Source organism: Megascapheus bottae, chromosome 1, assembly GCF_031878675.1.
Source record: "Megascapheus bottae isolate mThoBot1 chromosome 1, mThoBot2.hap1, whole genome shotgun sequence".
In the NCBI taxonomy this organism is placed as follows: domain Eukaryota; kingdom Metazoa; phylum Chordata; class Mammalia; order Rodentia; family Geomyidae; genus Megascapheus; species Megascapheus bottae.
In genome coordinates, this window is record NC_143509.1 from 32,119,792 (window position 1) to 32,139,575 (window position 19,784).

The 19,784-nt window shown below is 39.6% G+C and overlaps 1 protein-coding gene and 1 pseudogene across 1 annotated transcript; one reads left to right on the forward strand and one right to left on the reverse strand.

Moving 5' to 3' along the window:
* Window positions 1-6,469, reverse strand: LOC150068912 (olfactory receptor 7G3-like). The gene is made up of 3 exons (XM_090329590.1): window positions 6,408-6,469; window positions 2,838-3,767; window positions 1-136 (listed from the first exon to the last, which is right to left on the reverse strand). The coding sequence occupies exons 1-3, from the start codon at window positions 6,467-6,469 to the stop codon at window positions 1-3; spliced, it is 1,128 nt and encodes a 375-aa protein (XP_090185716.1).
* A 12,311-nt stretch (window positions 6,470-18,780) lies between these two features.
* On the forward strand, window positions 18,781-19,761 carry LOC150068913 (olfactory receptor 7D4-like; annotated as a pseudogene).
* The last annotated feature ends 23 nt before the right edge of the window (window positions 19,762-19,784 follow it).

A 19,784-nucleotide genomic window follows, 5' to 3' on the forward strand; every position in this document is an offset into this window, starting at 1 on the left:
CTATCTCAGATTAGATGCCCAGTGTAAGAGAACATGGTGAACAAATAAACTTGCAAGTGAGATACTGGTCACTCCCATCTGTAATCCTAGCTTCTCAGGATCTGAAAGCAGGATAACAGGTAGAATTACCAGTTGGTGAGACTCTTATCTCCACATATCCACCAAAAGAGGCAGAAGTAGAGCTGTGGCTCAAGTGGTAGAGCCCTAACTTGGAGGAAAAAAGGCTCAGGAATGGAATTGAGTTCAAAGCACCAAACAGACACAAATACAGGTGCATATGCACACACACACACACACACACACACACACACACACACACACACACAGAGCCACTTAATTTTTTTATTGTAATTAGTAAAAGGGTTACATGATATTTGCCAGATAGAAGGTGCACTAATTCACATACATTGATACCCTTTCACATGTCTTGGTACCCGTTTCCCTCCCCCCCCACACCCCACACCCGTCTTGGTTTTCCCCCCTTCCCTATCAAGTTTCAATATCCAAATACAAATGAATTCAATATATCAGATAACAAAGTGAGATACTATACCAATATGAGATAACCAAGGGACAGCAAAGGAGATGAGAGACAACATAGTACATTAAGGACAACAATCATTCATTATATGGACAGAGCCACTTTAATAATGTAAGTCAGACATATTTATAACAAATTCCCTGAGAGTTTTTCTCCTGAATTTTAAAAATATTTTCTCATGTCTGAAAGACTTCTTTTGTCAACTCATGTGTGTCTGGATAGCAATGGTTTTCTTCCACGTCATTGATTTTATTCCATCTCTCATTCCTTGTCCTCATTTGCTAAGGATCTATGGAAGAGTGCTGTGAATACTCCTATGTATCTCATGTATACCTTGTGTCTTACTCCTCTCAGAAATCCTAGGGATTTTTTTGTAGTGAGGAGACTCTATAGGTGGAGAAGTTCCTCTTTGGATTGAAATAGATTGATGATATCTGTGGGTATTGTTCCTGAACACTGGTATTTATCCAAATTCATTAAGATTGCAGCTGATAGTGGTCTTTGATCTCAGGGCCTCACACTTCTTAGGCAACTATTCTAAAATTAGAGACATTCCAAATCTTTTGTTTTTTTTTTCCTCTAGCTTATTTTTCAGGAGGATCCTGTGTTGGAGTCATTTAAAGCACAGAGGGAAGGAATTTACATATGGAAAGATGATGCAATTAGCCATAAAAGGAATAATTATTTCTCTATGCTCCACTCAAAATCAGGTGTCATTCTTGCATTATTTTGTCCAATTAATTTGTGTGGAATCATGTCAATATATTTATGGCACTTTCTTATTGATTCTTATATATTCCATGGAAAAATTTTCAGTTTTCTGTCATATTAGTATTTCTATATCTTATTGTTCTGTCTTACTAGATATTCATGGGCCTTACTAATACACTTTCTATAGCAGACTTGAAGTTTGAACTCAAGTCCAAGGTACTTTTTCTGAGCTTCTTATGCTCAAGGCTAGTGCACCACCACTTGAGCCAGCCACATCCCCAACTTCTGGCTGTTTTTGATGAGATTAATTGTAGATAAGAGTCTCATGGGCTAGGAATGCGGCCTAGTTGTAGAGTGCTTGCCGAGCACACACAGAGCCCAGGGTTTGATTCCTCAGTACCACATACAGAGAAAAAGCTGGAAGTGATGATATGACTCAAGGAGTAGATCACTAGCCTTCAGAAACTTCAGTGCCTAGTCCCTGAGTTCAATCCCCAGTCTGGAAAAAAAAGAGCCTCATGAACTTTCCTGTTTGGTCTGCCTTTGAACCACAATTCTCAGTCTCATAAATGACTATGACCACATGTAGGAGCCACCAGCATCTAGCCTATTAATGAACATACATTTATGTAAACACATATGTATTTGGTTCACATATAGCAGAAAGAATTATTGGCTCTGATAGACCTCCCAAATTTTTCTGGTCATTCCATTAGTCCAGAAAGCTTCTACAGTAGAATTATTCATTCCAATTAAGCAGAAGTAGCAACCTCTAGCCATTTCCAAGGTATTCAACAGTTATTCAAGTATACCAAGTTTCTTCTTGTATTCATTTTGGAATTCCGATAAATTTAATGTTTTAACCCAATGGTTAGATCCTCCTAAGATATATCTCTAGCTCTATCTTTGTCTCTCTCTCTATCTATCTACCTATCTACTTATTTGAAGAAATAAATGAGATGAAAATAAAAGGAAAGTCTACATCTAATGCTAGAAAGAACTAAGAACCTGATTGAAAAGAGATATTATGAAATATAACACATGCTGCATTGATATATGTACAGTGTCATAAGGTAGAAACACACACACATAAAACTCTGATCGAATGGAACTATGACAAGAGAAAAATATGGATAAACAAGGAAAAAAGGATTGTGATTAGATATACATTATATTTGGAGATTCAAAATTTATTTTCTATAATTATAAATATTATTATTAAGTACTAAAGGGGGCTATAATATGCAAGTCAGGTTATGAGTAAAATGCTTCTTGGTCATTGTCACTGCTTCCATTGCTCTCCTCCACCACCTCAACCCCCTTTCTCAATTTAAATATTCAATTTCAGGGCCTATGCACTGTCTGTGGGCTTTCTCAAGGTTAGCACTGCATCGCTTCAGTCACAGCACCACTTCCAGCTTTTTTGTGTATGTGGTTCTGAGGAATCAAACCCAGGGCTTTGTGAATGCTAGGCAAGCACCCTACCACTAGGCCATGCTTCCAGCTCCTCTACTCAAGAATTTCTTTCTGCATAGTCTTGATTTTGCTTAGGAGAGAGCAGAGGCATAGTGATCATGCCAATCCCCTGAGAATCCTCAGGAGAGCTTTCTTGATGTCCGTGTTCCTCAGACTGTAGATGAAGGGGTTTAGCAGGGGTGTGACCACGGTGTACATCACTGCCACCACAGCCACCATTCTGTGGGACTGAGAGATGGCTGAAGCAAGGTAGACTCCGGTGACGGTGCCGAAAAACAAGCCAACCACTGATAGGTGAGATCCGCAGGTGGAGAAAGCTTTGTACTTCCCCGCTCTTGAGGGGATTTTCATAATGGAGGAAATGATGCGTGTGTAAGAATAAAAGATCCCCGAGGCTGGGACACCCCCAAACACAACACTCACCACGTAGATCAGTATGGAGTCACTGGAGATGTCAGAACAGGCAAGAGTGAGAAGTTGAGAAGCCTCACAGAAGAAATGGGGGATCTTCACCTCTGTGCAGAAGGTCAGATGGGACACCATGGAGCAGTGCATCTGGGCATCCAGGAGGCTGAAAAACAATGTCACCAGAACCAACCCTCCACAGAGACGAGGGTGCATGATGACTTGGTAGTGCAATGGGTGACAGATGGCCACCAGGCGGTCATAGGCCATCACACCAAGGAGCAGACACTCCAGACCTCCAAATAGGTAAGAGAAGAACACCTGAGTCAGGCAGCCAGCATAGCTGATAAATTTGCTGTGTGTCTGGAGGTTGGTCAGCATCTGGGGAACGATACTGTTGCTGAAACCAATGTCAGCCAAGGAGAGGATGGAGAGGAAGAAGTACATGGGGGTGTGGAGGTGGGGGTCAGAGCCCACGGCCAGGATGATGAGCAAGTTTCCCAGCATGGTGACCAGGTAAAGTGTCAAGAATAACACCAGTAATAAGGACTGGAGTTCAGGATCCTGTGAGAGTCCGAGGAGGAGAAATTCCCAGACACAGGTGAAGTTGTCTGCCTCCCTGTGAATGGGACACCTGGTGAAAGAGAGAGAATGTTTAGTCTTTGGATATAAAAATGTTAGTTTTAAAGCAAACCAAGGAAGAGGGGAAACAAGATGTTTGGGAGGGGGTGGGGAGGGAAATGGGAAGACAAACAAAAGACAGGGTATCAATGTGTGAGAAGTAATGCACCTTCTGTCTGGTGAATGTAACTGTAACCTTTCTATGCATTACCACGATAATAAAAAAATAAAGTGAAAAAAAAGCAAATCAGGGGGAATAAGTGTCCTTGTGGACTGCACATTCAAATAAGTTCAGGAATATTCCTCAGCTGAGCTCTTTAATTAAACTCATTGGAGTCTCTGAAAGCCACTTGTTCTGTACAAACCCAATATGTGGTTGGTTGGTTCAAGAGCTTTGGAGACTCAAGGTAATTTTTGAGATCATACATCCTGATCTCAGTTTCTTCTTTTTGAAGGAAAAAAATGGGAAAAAGGAATATCCTTCTCTCCCTAAGGAAAAAGTAATCTAACTAAAAGGGCACTATGAATTTTTCAAATATAGGTTATTTTATTCATGTTGAATATTCCTGCTAATGATAAGAATATAAATCCTGCCTGGCTCAGGTGGCTTATATGTATAATCTGAAGATCCAAAATTATAAGTGTTAAGATTTCAGTTCAAAGTGAACCTGGGAAGTAAAGTCTCTGAGCTTCTTATTCCCAATTAAAGCAAAAAGTTGGAAGTGGAGCTGTCACTTAAGTGATATTGTTATTGCCTGGAGTGAAAAAGTTCACTTATAGGGTCCAGGGTATATAAAAATAGATACATATATAGGAGGAAAATCAATCATTTTTCAATTGGTCAGGGCCTGGTGGTAGAAGGCACATTGTCTGGACCTCTGATTACAAGGACATTTTCAGAATTCAGTAGCACGTTTTATGACCCTGACCGTGGTTGATGGTTTACTTTATCCAGTCTTTATATAGCTGGTTTTATGGAGATAAAGGATCCTACTCAAATGTTGTGTGTTTGAGGGTCAAATATTCTTTTTAGTTTTTTTTGTTTTAACATAACTAAAAATATATCTATTGTACATCTCCTTTGGATAATGAGTTTTTGTTAAATGAACCAAAATCACAAGACAACACCAACAATAATAACAATTCTGAACTACCATGCACTATTATTGACACGTTTAAATAGTATTTTGTGCTGATGGTCAGTAAGTGCAGAATTTGTATGTGTGTGTGTGTGTGTGTGTGTGTGTGTGTATGTGTGTATGTGTGTGTGTGTATGTGTGTGTGTGTATGTGTGTATTTGTGTGTGTGCTTGCTTGCTCATGTACCAGGAACTTGAACCTAGTGCCTGGAGGCTGTCCCTCAGGTCTTTCACTCAGGGATGGAACTCTACTACTTGGGTGGCAAATGGGAAATAACAGTCAGCTTGATTTTTCCTGGATGAGCTATCTTCAAACTATGATACCCCACCCAAGAGTGTAGGATTACCGACATAAGCCATGGGCACTCAGCAAGTACAGAATTATTTTATCATCGCTTCACTACCTCAAAGAAATATATCAGGTTGTGTTTGCCAAACAGGTATTTGCTACTGTTTATCTGGATATGTTTCCCTCATCAGTGGCATTCCTCCATTAGGTGTCATAAGAAACTGATGTCTAGAACCACAGCAGAGTTTGAAGCTGCAACTCTACCAACTTATATTAATTCAAAGCTTTCTAACCTGTTGGGATCTGAGGATCGTGGCTCCAAGTCAGCGTGGGCAGAAAAGTCCCTGTGAGACTTTTATCTCCTATCAACCATTAAAAACCCAGAAATGGAGTTGTGGCTCGAAGTGCCAAAGTGCTAGCCTTGAGCACAAAGATCTCTGGAATAGCACCCAGGTCCTGATATAAAACCTGATGACCAATAAAAATTATTTTAACTTCATCTTTTCTCATAAAATAGATGGAATGTCCCCCAAATTCAGACTCTTGATGAAAACTCAGACTTTCAACTCTCCTAACAACAGAAACATAAGTAGGGAAATATTTTAAATAATATTGTGACAATTTGGTCATCAATAAAATAGGTATAATGTCACCTTACATGTGATTATATTTAAAAAATTAAATACGATGTGTTCTATTGTTTCTTTTTTATTTTTGTTTCCTTGTATTTGAATTTGTTTAGTTCTTGGACTTGAACTGAAAGCCTAGGCACGGTCTCTCAATTTTTTCCAACTGAAGGCTGTCCCTTTAACCACTTGAGCCACAGCTCCACTTCCAGGTTTTTGGTGGTTAATTGGAGATAACAGTGTCACATACTTTCCTATTCAGGCTAGCTTTGAACTGTGAACTTCAGATCTCAGCTTCTTGAGTAGGTAGGAATAAAAGCATGGGCCACCTGAACTAACCATTCTTAGAGATTTATTTTGTGGGAGCCATAATCTTCCCCAAAGTATTAGATTGTCATAAACTAGATCATGTGCAAGGAAAGCAAAATTACCTATGAGAGGAATTCTACCCTCACAATCTAAAGACTTTAAATTTCCTGGGCTTCTGAACTCAACTTTGCATTCTGGATCCTTTGCTTCTGGCTCACCCACCTGCCATGACTGAAGAGGTTATGAGGAAATACACCTGTTGTCCTCCTCCCTCCTAGCCCTGTAACTCACTGAGATGCCCTGGGCTTCTGTTGGAACGTGAACAGTGCGTCTCCATCCTCTCCCTTTCCCATCCTTGGTGTGTCAGCAAGGTTGAGGTTTGGTCAGCACAACCGCTAGGAAGGAGGAGTCATGTGTGGATGCCTAGAACCACAGAGTGACTGAACGGAGATCACAGGACTGCCGACTCCCCAGATAGGAGCAATGGCCTGAGTAGGTAGATAGAGAAACAGGACTGATCGTTTATAAATCTAGCACCTTGAGATCTCAATGCACAAAGCTCTGCATTCACTAAATTGCTCCTTGTTATTTCCAGTCTCTGAGGACATGATGATTGTAATGGATGATGAAAGAAGAAATTGTCTTTGAAAATAATCAGGCCCTTGCGATTCTCAGGAGAAATCTGTTTGCCAGTGATCTTACGGCAATACCTAAAATTTATTATGTATTAATATCTCAACAATATTAACACAAATTATGTGTGACTTAGATTTTGATAGTGCAACTATTATTCCTATCAGGTAATTTGAGGGGAAATTAGGAATTCTAGAGCAAATATCCTGCGGCATTTCTATTTTCTTCAATATTTGTATTTAATAGGAACTTTTTGGTAGCTAAGGTCAGACTAGGGTTTGCATTTACTGGAGATGACTAGGGTGTATTTTTCCTCATTTAAATGATGGCCAAAGTCAAATGTTTGTTTTTGTCATTGAAATATGATGGGCAGCCTGCCACGTCTGGCTCATGCCTCTAATCATTGCTAACTCAGGAGGCTGAAATTTGAGGACCATAGTTTTGAAGCAACCTCAGGAAGAAAAGCCCATGATATTCCTATGTCCCCTACACCAACAAAGAGCTAAAAGTATGTGAGACTGTATTCAGGCACAATAAGTGGGATGCCCTTGAAGTTTGATGTGGTGTAGATAAACCTGAATGACAAGATAGGCATGAAAATTATGGCAAAATCTCAACATATATGAGGATCTAAACAGTACACACCTCATAAAAAATGCCACAGGCACCATCAGAAAATGCTGGCAGGAACATCATGTACGTAATAATTAAATAGCAGGGAACTTCCAGTTTCTTGTGTGACTTTAAGAATATTCTTGTAGGTACTGTCAGATATAGTAAAAGAAAAAGGCAGCAATAGAAACAAGGACAGGAACCATATGATCAACTCAATAAGTGCAGAAAATACATCTGATAAAATTCAACATCCTTTTATGAAAAATGCTCTGGGGAAACTAGAAATCCACGGAACATTCCTCACTATAATACAGACTGCTATGACAATGTTACTGTCAGCATTACACTTAATTGTGAAAATCAGGAAAGAGAGGAAGAAGTAAAAAGGTGGTCAAACAACAAGGAATCACTCCAGCTTATTCTAACCTAATAGAGGTATGGTTTCCTAACAACACCTCCCTGAAAGATTGACAACCATAGATATAAAAACAAGCTGAAAAACAAACAAAAACAATCAACCCGAGAGTCACAGGAACTGAATATACTCATAATTTCTACACATAAGGATAGAAAATCACAAAAAAGCTCTACCACATCCTGCCCCATCTCATGCCAGCAATTCGAGAAAGTGGCCTAGTGGCTGCCTTGATCTCTAAAACCCACCAACCACTACACTGCAGCATTCTGATGCTGGAAACTCCCACACCAGACCCAGAGAGAGTAAAGAGAGGCAGAGGCCAGTCCAGAAGTATCAGGACACCCAGACCTAGAGAACTCTCAATGTTCCAGTGGTCAACCTACAGTGAATGTGCACTAACTGCAAGCGTCCAAGCACTTTAGAGCCATGGGAGCTAACTGGTGAGGGGAGCCCTCCACTGGAATGGCAAGTGAATGGATTGGCCTAGTGAGCAGGCAAAAGGAACAGTCCAGCAATGTGTCAAGGAGTGGCCTGGTACTGGGCGTGATTCAGCGCATGTCCATCTCAGAGAATATATATAAGCTATCCTGTCTCCACCACATAACTGACTGAACTTCCTCCAGCTCTTCCTCCTCCTCCTCCTCCTCCTCCTCCTCCTCCTCCTCCTGCTCCTCTTCCTCCTCCGCCGCTGCCTCTTCTTCTTCTTCTTCTTCTTCTTCTTCTTCTTCTTCTTCTTCTTCTTCTTCCTTCTTCTTCTCCTTCTTCTTTGTCCTTGTCCTTGTCTTCCTCCTCTTCTTTTTCTTCTTCTACCTATTCCTCCTCTTCTTCTCATTATTTGTTGCATTTTATTGTAAGGATAATGTATAAAGGGGTTACAGCTACATTCATCAGATAATGGGTACATTACTTCTCAAACCTTGACTCCCTTTCTCATGTTTTTGTGCACAAGTTCCACATCTTCTTGATCCATTCATCTGGATTGGTTCCATATTTTAGTTGTGGTGAATGATGCTACAGTGAACATCATTGTGCTAATGGCTTTAGTATGTCCTTGTTTCTGGACATTTGGGTAAATGCCAAGAAGTGGAATTGCTGGGTCATAGGGGAGTTCTATGTTTAGTCTTTTGAGCAATCGCCATACTGCTTTCCAGAATGATTGAACGAGTTGAGACTCCCACCAACAGTGTAGTAGTGATCCCTCTTGGCTACATCTCTGCCAGCATCTGTTGTTATTAGATTTCTTGATCATGGCCGTTCTAACTGGAGTGAGGTGGAATCTTAGAGTTGTTTTGATTTGCATTTCTTTTATGGCCAGAGATGTCCAGCATTTCTTCATATGTCTATAGGCCATTCTTATTTCCTCTTTAGAGAAGTGTCTATTTAAGTCTTTGGCCCATCTTTTACTGGGATGGTTGTTTCTTTGAAGATTTGTTTTGGAGAGATTTATTTTTTGAACATTGATATATTTTACATATGAGGTGTTTCTCTGTTGTATTATTAGTGAAGGTCTTCCACTCTGTGGGCTTTCCATTTAACTTTCTACCTATGTCCAGTATGTCTAGCATACAGAAATTCTGCAGATAAATGCAGTCTCATTTGTCTAATATGTTGTTTCTGAGCATTTATTTCCTCTTCTTCTTCTTCTTCTTCTTCTTCTTCTTCTTCTTCTTCTTCTTCTTCTTCTTCGTCGTCGTCGTCGTTTTCGTCGTTGTCATTGTCATCGTCTTCTTCATCTTCTTCGTCTTCTTCATCTCTTCTTCTCAGAAATGAACCCACAATCAAGTAGGCACCTAATTTTTGATAAACACAGAATGGATGAAAGATAGTCTATTCACAAATGGTGCTGGGCAGAACTGGCAATACATCTGTAGAGAACTGAAGGATAGATCCTCATATACCATCCCTCAACAGAATAAATTCCGAATGGGTGAAATACCTCAATGTAAGGCCAGATTCCATGAAAATATTTCAGGCAGGGATAGTGGAAACATCAGGTCTCCTTGGCACAGGTCAACATTTTCTAAGTGGAGATCCAGAAAACCACAACAAATCCAAGAAAGACTAGACTAATGGGATTGCACGAAACTGACGGGTTTCTGCACAGCAACATAGTTAGCAAGATAAGTGGAAAGCCACAAAATGGGAGAAAAATTTACTAGCTATCACTGGATATGGACCTCTTAACTAAAATATACTCAGAGCTAAAAAAAACCCACATCCCAAAAGCAAATCCTCTTAAAAAGCCCAAATATTAAATGAGCTAAAGACTTAAAGGTAGACATAATAGGAGAAGAAGTAAGAATGGCCAATAGACACATGAAGAGATGTTCAACATCTTGGGCCAAAAAAAGAAAAATGCAAATCCAATGACACTGATATTTCATGTCACCCCAGTTAAAATGGCCATTATAAAGAAAACTTCAATAACCAATGCTGGTGGGGATATGTTACAATGGGATCACTACTACACTATTGGTAGGAGTATAAACTCATTCAACCAACCTGGAAAGCAGTATGAAGATTCCTCAAAAGACTATACATATAGTTTTCCTATGATCCAGCAATTCTACTTCTGGACATTTATTCAAGAGACACAAACAAGTTCTACCTAAAGCTATGAGAACAGGCCAAGCATGGGGGCTCTCGCTTGTAATCTTAGCTACTCAGGAGCCTGAGATCTGAAGATAAAGGATCAAAGCCAGCCCAGGCACTAAAGGACCTGAGACTCTTATCTCCAATTAACCTCTAGAAAATGGGAAGTGGAGATTGGCTCTAGGGTGGGGTGGTAGCCTTGAGCACAAGAGCTCAGGGACAGCACCCAGGCCTAGTTCAAGCCCCATGACCAACAAAATAAATAAATAAATAAAGACATAAATAAATAAAGTTACCAGAACAACCAAGTTCATTACAGCACTGATTACCATTAACCAAGTTATGAAATCAACACAGATGCCCCTCAGTAAAGGACTGGATAAAGAAAATATGATATGAATGAATGTAATTCTATGCTTCCATTAGAAAGAATGACATTGCCTCTTTCATGAGGAAAAGAGGAAATGAAAAGACTTGGGGAAAAAGTGTATTCAGCAGAGTAAGTCAGACCCGAATAAACTTAGCATGCATAGATTCCCTTATTTGCAATAATTAGAATGTGCTTATACATCTACAAGTAAACCTAATGGACAATAAAAGACAAACATTAGACTACACATGATAAATTACGCAGCATTCTAAACATTCATACATGAGACCAAAGGATGATATTCTTAGGAAGGGATCACAAGGGCTCAATTGCTATGTGCATATGATAATACAAAATGAGGCCTATCAAAATAAACTCCAAGAAAAAGGAAAAAGAACCTTCTTGCTTCACGTGTGTGTGTGTGTGTGTGTGTGTGTGTGTGTGTGTGTGTGTGTGTGTGTTTGTGTTGCATATCTGGGGCTGGAACTCAGGGCCTGGGCACTGTGACCATCTATTCGCTTAAGGCTAGAATTTTACCACCCGAGCCAGAGTATCATTTCTGGCTTTTCCTACTCATGTGGTTCTGAGGAATTGAACCCAGGGCTACATTCATACTAGACAAGCACTCTACCAGTAAGCCACATTCCCAGCCCTGCTGCTCATTTTTTAACTTCTGTTTTTTCCTTTTGTTGCTTTTCTTTTTGCTTTTATATTGTAATATATAGAGGGGTTACAGTGACATTAGCCAGACAATAGGTACATTACTTCTCACACACTGATACTCCTCATGTTTTTGTTCCTATTTCCCTCCCCCAACTCCCTCCCAACCATCTGTTTCCCCCCTTCCCTGTCCTATTTCAAATAATCAAATAAACATATATACAATATAGCAAGTAACAAAGTCAGATACAGTAACATGAGATTAACCAAATGGTAATTTTGTTGCTTTTCTTCTTATTATTATTTCTGTACCTTTTGCTTTGTATATAAATTTATGTGATTTCCGGAGGGATTGGGGAAGCATAGAAATGGCTAGACAAATGATAAACCAATTAAGCAGAGCTACTGATTAGACCTTGTTGAAAATGTTCTATACAACTTGTGGGGGAAGAGTTTGGGAGGAATAAATGAAAACAAGGGAAGAGGAGCTGCTGTTCAAGAAGAACATGTACTAAGTATTTGACTTATGTAACTGTATTCTTCTGTACATCACCTTTACAACAAAAATTTTAAAAACCACATTTTTCTTTCCTCCATAGTAATTAGGATGACAAGTAATTCTCTATCTCCAGTGATTCCTGTGGAGACTTTTAGCATTAAACAATGATACCTGCATTTTTGGCTCTTCTAGAAATAATTATTCCTTAATGAGATTTCATGTGATTTTTTTTTGGCCAGTTGTAGGGCTTGAGCTCAGGGCCTGAGCATGGTCCTTCGGCTTTCTCAAGGCTTCTGCTCTGCCACTTAAGCCACAACACCACTTCTGGCTTTCTGTCTGTGTATGTGACAGGGGAAATGGAACCTGGGTTTTCATACATGCTAGGCCAGCACCCTACCAGCAGGCCAAACTCTTGTTCCCTTCATGTGATTTTTAAATCAAGCAAAATAAAAGAAGAATTACATGCCCATGGGAACAAGTAAAATAGCTCCTACTGTGGTACTAATTGACATAAATTTGGCAGGAATTTTTTCTCATACTGCAATCTTCTTGGTAGCCTTTGGAAGTGCAATATTTAGAGAATGGTAGAATAATTGTACCATTTGTTTAATGAATTCTTTTGATAATGAAACCATTAACACACTACAAAGTTAAACATATCCCTGTTGACCATCCAATGCAATTGTCTGAATCAAGGTTCCTTTAAAATCCCAGCAGAGTTCCTAAGAGCACATTTCAGAGTTTCAGAAACTTTCAGAGAAGCGATCTGTGCTGTCTTTGTTTAAAAAATTCAAATGAATAAAGAAGAAAATGAAGAAGCAAACATGTAGTTAATTATAGTTTTGACACAGTAAGAGTGGGAACACATCAAATTTATGTAATATTTGAATGGGAATTCCCTTTCCTTAGGGAAAAGAGTTCTAGTTTCTTTTATGAGCAGAGATGTTGAGCATTTCTTCATGTGTCTATAGGCTAATTTTGTTTCTTCTTTAGAGAAGACTCTCTTTAAGTCTTTGGCCCATCTTTTAATAGGATGGTTGTTTCTTTGGAGATTAGTTTTGGGGTGATACAATTTTTTGTGCTGTTGATATATTTTAGATATTAGGCCATTATCCATTGTGTGGTTGGTGAAGATCTTCTCCCACTCTGTAGGCTTCCTAATTAATTTACTAGCTATGTCCCTTGCCATACAAAAGCTCTGCAGTTTAATGCAGTCCTACTTATCCAGCCTTTCTCTGATTTGTTGTGATTCTTGGTCCTTATTAAGAAAGTTTCGACCTGTGCCAAGGAGACCTAGTGTATCTCCTATGCCTTCTTGTAAAGTTTTCAGAGTGTCGGCTTTTACCTCAGGTCTTTGATCCATTTGGAGTTAATCTTGGTGCAGGGTGACAAAGAAGAATCCAACTTTAGTTTTCTGCATGTGCTTATCCAGTTCTACCAGCACCGCTTGTTGAAGAGGCTGTCTTTCTTCCACTCTATTTTTTGGCTCCCTTGTCAAAGATTAGGTGGCCATAGGTCTGTGGTTTAATATCTGGGTCTTCAGTTCTATTCCATTGGTCTTCAGGCCTGTTCTTGTGCCAGTTCCAAGCTGTTTTGATGATTATAGCTCTGTAATACAGTGTAAAGTTTGGTATTGAAATTCCTCCTGCGCTGTTCTTTCTGCTAAGAAGTGTTTTTGCTAAAGGGGGTCTTTTATTATTCCATATGAAATTTTGGATTGCCTCTTCTATTTCTTTAAAGAATGACATTGGGATATTGATGGGTATTGCGTTGAATTTGTAGATAGCCCTTGGCAAGATTGTCATTTTCACAATGTTGAATCTTCCAATCCAGGAGCATGGGAGGATTTTCCATTTCCTTAGTTCTGCTTTAATTTCCTTTTTTAGGGTTTTAAAGTTTTCATCAAAAAGGTCCTTTACATTCTTAGGTAAGCTAATTCCTAGGTACTTTATTATCTTTGAAGCTATTGAAAAAGGAGTTGCTTTCCTGATTCTTGCTTCTTTCCTCTCACTGTTGGCGTAGAGGAAGGCAGTTGATTTTTGAGCGTTAATTTTATAGCCTGCTACCCTTCCAAAGTTTTGAATCAGCTCAAGGAGCTTGCGAGTGGAGTCTATAGGATTCTTTAAATACAGGATTATGTCATCTGCAAAGAGGGAGAGTTTTACTTCCTTTTTCCCTATTTGGATCCCCTTTATGCTTGCTTCTTGCCTTATTGCACTGGCTAGGAATTCTAATACTATGTTAAAGAGGAGTGGAGAGAGTGGGCATCCTTGTCTCGTTCCTGATTTGAGAGGGAATGGCTTTAGCTTTTCACCATTAAGTATAATACTAGCAGTGGGTTTGTCATACACAGCCTTTATTATATTGAGGAATGTTCCATGGATTCCTAGTTTCTCCAGAGCTTTTAACATAAAGGTGTGTTGGATCTAGTGAAATGCCTTTTCTGCACCTATTGAGACAATCATGTGATTTTTGTCCTTGCTCCTGTTGATGTGTTGAATTATATTAATGGATTTGCGTATGTTGAACCAGATTTGCCTCCCTGTGATGAATCCTTTTTGATCATAGTGTATAATTTTTGATGAGGTGTTGTAGACGGTTGGCCAGTATTTTGTTGAGAAGTTTTACATTGATGTTCATCGAAGAAATAGGTCTATAGTTCTCTTTCTTTGATGAATCTCTGTCTGGTTTGGGCATGAGGGTTATACTGGCTTCATAGAATGAGTTTGGTAAAGGACCTTCATTTTCAATTTCGTTGAAGAGCTTGAGGAGTATTGGTGTGAACTCTGCCTTGAAGACCTTATAGAATTGAGCTGTGAATCCATCTGGCCCTGGGCTTTTCTTAGGTGGAAGGTCTCTTACTGCCATTTCTATTTCAGTGCTTGAAATAGGCCTGTTTAGTTGGCTTAGTTCTCCTTGGTTCAGTGTGGGTATGTTAATATTGGCTAGGAATTCATCAATTTCTTCTAGATTCTCAAATTTGTTGGGATAAAGATTTGAGAAGTATTCCCTTATGATATTCTGGATCTTGGTAATTTCTGTTGTGATTTTACCATTTTCGTCTGTGATTTTGTTTATTTTGGTATGCTCTCTTCTTTTGGTAAGATTTGCTAAGGGTCTGTTAATTTTGTTAATTTTTTTGAAGAACCAACTCCTTGTTTTCTTGATTCTTTCTGTAGATTTTTAGACTCCAATTCATTTAATTCTGCTTTGATTTTAATAATTTGCTTCCTTCTAGTGGGATTATGGTTGGTTTGTTGCTCTTGTTTCAGTAGCTTAAGGAGACACATTAAATTGTTGGTTTGTGATTTTTCCAGTTTGTTGTTGTAGGCACTCAGAGCTATGAATTTTCCTTTGAGTATTGCCTTTGCCATGTACCAAAGGAGTTGGTATTTTGTGTTCTCCTTTTTGTTAAATTTCATAAACTGTTGGATTTCTTTTCTGATCTCTTCGATGACCCATTGGTGATTCAACAATGCAAATCAAAACAAGTCTAAGATTCCATCTCACTCCAGTTAGAATGGCCAGGATCAAGAAAACTAGTAACAGCAGATGTTGGAGCGGATTTGGCCAGGAGGGATCACTACTACACTGCTGGTGGGAGTGCAAACTCATTCAACCACTATGGATAGCAGGATGGCAGTTCCTCAAAAGATTATCATAGAGCTCCTCTATGACACAGCGATTCCACTACTAGGCATTTACCCAATTGTCCAGAAACAAGGTCAGACTCTATCCACTAACACAATGATATTCATTGCAGCACTATTTACCATAGCGAAGATATGGAACCAACCCAGATGTCCCTCAGTTGATGAGTGGATCAACAAAATGTGGTATTTTACAAAATGGAATTTTATGCTACTGTCAGAAAGAATTACATCACCCTATTTGTTAGGAAATGGAAACACTTAGAAAAAGTCATATTAAGTGAAGTAAGCCAGACTCAAAGGAAATTAGGCTCAATGGTTTCCCTCATTCGTCATAATCAGTAGCAACCTTGGTCTCTCCAAGCAGAGATTTGAAATAGAGCTAAACCTAGATACAAAATGCCATATAGTATGATGCTAAATGAAAGGACCTCTAGGATATAGAAACAAAAGCCATATAATGAGTGATTGTTGTCCTTAATGTACTATGTTATCTCTCATGTCTTTTGCTATCCCTTGATTTACTCATATTGTTACAGTGTCTTACTTTGTTATCTGATATATTGGATATGTTTGTATTTGGTTATTTGAAATTGGATAGGGAAGTGAGGAAAACAAGATGAGGGGTGGGAGTGAAGGGGATAGAAATGGGGACCAAGACATGAGAAAGAGTATCAATGTATGTGAATTAATGTACCTTCTATCTGGCAAATAAAAGGTAACCCTTCTATTAATTACAATAAAAATATATGGAAAAAAAGAGTTCTGGTTTCACCAAATCTATTAATTTTTCTCCTCAATTGTTTTTTTTTAATTTTGTTTCCTCTGTCCAGCAGTGGAACCCAGACTGGCTTTCATGACAAGGTATGTTGTATACATTGTCAACGTTCTTTGTATTTCCTGTTTTCAATGATCTGTTTATTAACCGTACTGATTGTTGTTTCCTTTGTTCTTATTAAAATGTTCTACAATAATGTAGGAAATTTTACAGGGGTAGATACTGGCAGTGTATATGTTTAAGCCTGGCTACTTAGCATGTTGAGACTAGTGGGGCACAGTTTGCAACCAGGCTAGGTAGAAATGTCCATGAGACTCTTTTCCCCAAATAACCCAGAAATAATCATAAGTGGAGGTATGGCTCAAGTGGCAGAGCATTAACCATGAGTGAAAAATCTCAGTGAAAACATCATGTCCCTGAGTTAAAGTTGCACACACACACATATGCACACACACATACACTCACACGCACACAGATATTAACCCAGGGCTGATAATGTGAGTAACAATTGAGTTTCAGGTGAATGAGTTTTACTATTATCTGTGTAATTACACACTCTCTTCTCCCCATAATAGAGAAAAACAAGACAAACTTGTCTTATCATATTGGTTTCAGAAAGAAGTATAACAGATTTGTGAGTGTGTGTGTGTGTGTGTGTGTGTGTGTCTGTGTGTCTGTGTGTGTGTCTGCTTGCAATAAGGCTCCAAATGTGGGTATCAGTGCTGGCTCTGACCTCTTTTAGCTCCAGACCAGTTTTCTACCACTTAAGTCCCACTTCTGGGTTTTGTTGGTGACTTGGAGATAGGAGTATCAGAGACTTTCCTGCCTGGACTAGCCTTGAACCTTGAACTTCAGCGCTCAGCCAACCCAATAGGTAGAATTATGGGCATTAGCCCCCAATGCCCCAGCCTTCAAACCTTTAGATCCTGCTGACATTAGTATTTTTCACTGGGTACCAGGAATTGGGATTCCTATAGCCACTGATAAACATGAAAGATGAGAGCAACATGAAACCTCAGACCCACAAATGAATCTGATTTTTCCAGTGCAAGGGGAACATTGAAGTAGAGTGCCAGAAGTTTTGATGTAGGGGTTTACATCCAATCCCACTTGGCCCTCAGTCTATAATCCCCATCACATCATCTTTGCCCTCCCAAATCTTCTAGCTAGCACAAGTGATTGCATCCTTTCTGTGGCTGCATGTTTGAACATTTATAAGGATCTTGAGATACATCCATTTCTCATTGTTTCATGTGTGTCTTGTCAAGTGTTATGTTTAAAACATTCATCTATCCACATGGACTTTCCCTTTTTCAAAATTTAAGATGATTAATATTTACAGAAGCCTTGAAATTTTTGTTTTTTTATTGACTGGGGTTTGAACTCTAAGCTCCATCCTTGCTAGGGAACTGCTTAAGCATTCAAAGCACATCTCCAACCATTTTGTACTTAGGTAATTATGCAGATAGGGTCTTACACCTTTTACCAAGTCTGGTCTCAGAGCATGAACTGCTTAGCTGTATCTTTCACTTTACTGTGATTATGGGAGCACATGTCACTCCCTCTAGCTTTGTAGCTGACATCAGGTCTCATTTATTTATTGTTTTTGTCCAAGCTGACTTGGAAGTTAATTTTTTCCAATCCCTATCTCCTGATTATCTGAGAATATAATGAGCAGGTGATTTTGCAACAGGTAAGCCTTTGATGTATTAATTCATTTGATCAAACATATTTTAATACATGAATTCTGGGGAACTTACCTCCTTCCATAGTGACTTAAGACTCGCACATATTCCTTGTGATTTTTTCTACAGATGGTTGGGAATTGGCCTTTTCTCCTTGGTGTGTGTCTGTCATTATTTTGGTTCATACTGAAAAGACTTCATCCAAAACACATTTTTTTTCTGAGAGATTCGTCTGATGAAAAATGAGACAGTCATTCTAAAGATGTAACAGACATACTTCAGTGACTTGAATTCTATCTTGCATGACTGCCTAGTGTAAGATGACATGGTAAAAGAAAATCTCTGGTGAGGGTGATTTATGGCTGCACAGGATGGTGAGATCTGAAGATCATAGTTGAAAGCCATCTTGGGCAGGATACAGTTGGTGCTCAAGAGGTAGGATGCTAGCGTTGGTTAAATAAGCAAAGCAAGAGAATTCAGCCCTGGATTTTTAAGACCTTGGACTGGTGTGTGCTTGCACACACACACACACACACACATACAATCACATAAACAAGCGCGTGCTCATGCACACACACACACACACACATACACAAAGATAGATGCACACATAGACACAGGCATTAAGACAGACGCACACATAGACTGACAGACACACAGACACACACACAGATATTAACACAAATCTGACAATGTAAAATAACTGTCTGAATTCTGGGTGGATGACTTAGAACATTTGCTTGTCTCTGAAGGAGAATTCCAGTGATATGGAAAGAGAAAATCACACCTTATTAAAGCAATTTCTCCTCTTGGGCCTCTCAGGTGACCCTGAACTCCAGCCCATACTCTTTGGGATCTTCCTGTCCATGTACATGATCACTGTGCTTGGAAATCTGCTCATCATTCTGGCAGTCACCTCTGACCCCCACCTCCACACCCCCATGTACTTCTTCCTCTCCAACTTGTCCTTTGTGGACATCTGCTTCACCTCCACCACCATCCCCAAATGCTGGTGAACATTCAGACCCAGAGGAAGGACATCTCCTACCCAGACTGTGTCACTCAGGTGTTTTTCTTCATGATGTCTGGTGGAATGGATAATTTACTATTGATCATAATGGTCTTTCATAGATTTGTGGCCATCTGTCACCCATTAAACTACCAGGTGATCATGGCCTCCTGGTCCTGGTGTCTTGGCTTATAATGTTCTGTATTGCCATGCTCTATATCCTGATCATGGTTCGCCTGACATTCTCTGTGGGCACCGAGATCCCCATTTCTTCTGTGAACTAGCTCAAATTCTCTAGGTGGCCAGCTCTGACACGCTGCTCAACACCATCTGCTTGTATCTGTCATGTGCTTTATTTGGGGTCTTTCCTGCCACCTGGATCCTGTTCTCTTACTGTCAGATCCTCTCCTCTTTAATGAAGATGTCCTCCACCACTAGCAAGCACAAAGCCTTCTCCAAGTGTGGCTCTCACCTCTGCATGCTCTGCTTGTTCTATGGGACAGCCTTTGGGGTGTACCTCAGCTCAGCCATGTCCTATTCTGCCCACAAGAGCATGGTGGCTTCGATGATGTACACAGTGGTCAACCCCTTCCTGAACCCCTTCATCTACAGCCTGAGGAACCAGGACATGAAGGGGGCCCTGGGGAGACTCCATTCCAATGTGATCACCAATCCTTCCTGGATCTTTGACCTCAAAACGACGTGGAAATTGTGGCCCTTAAAGCACATTTTGTAAATTCCATATTCTTTTATATTTTC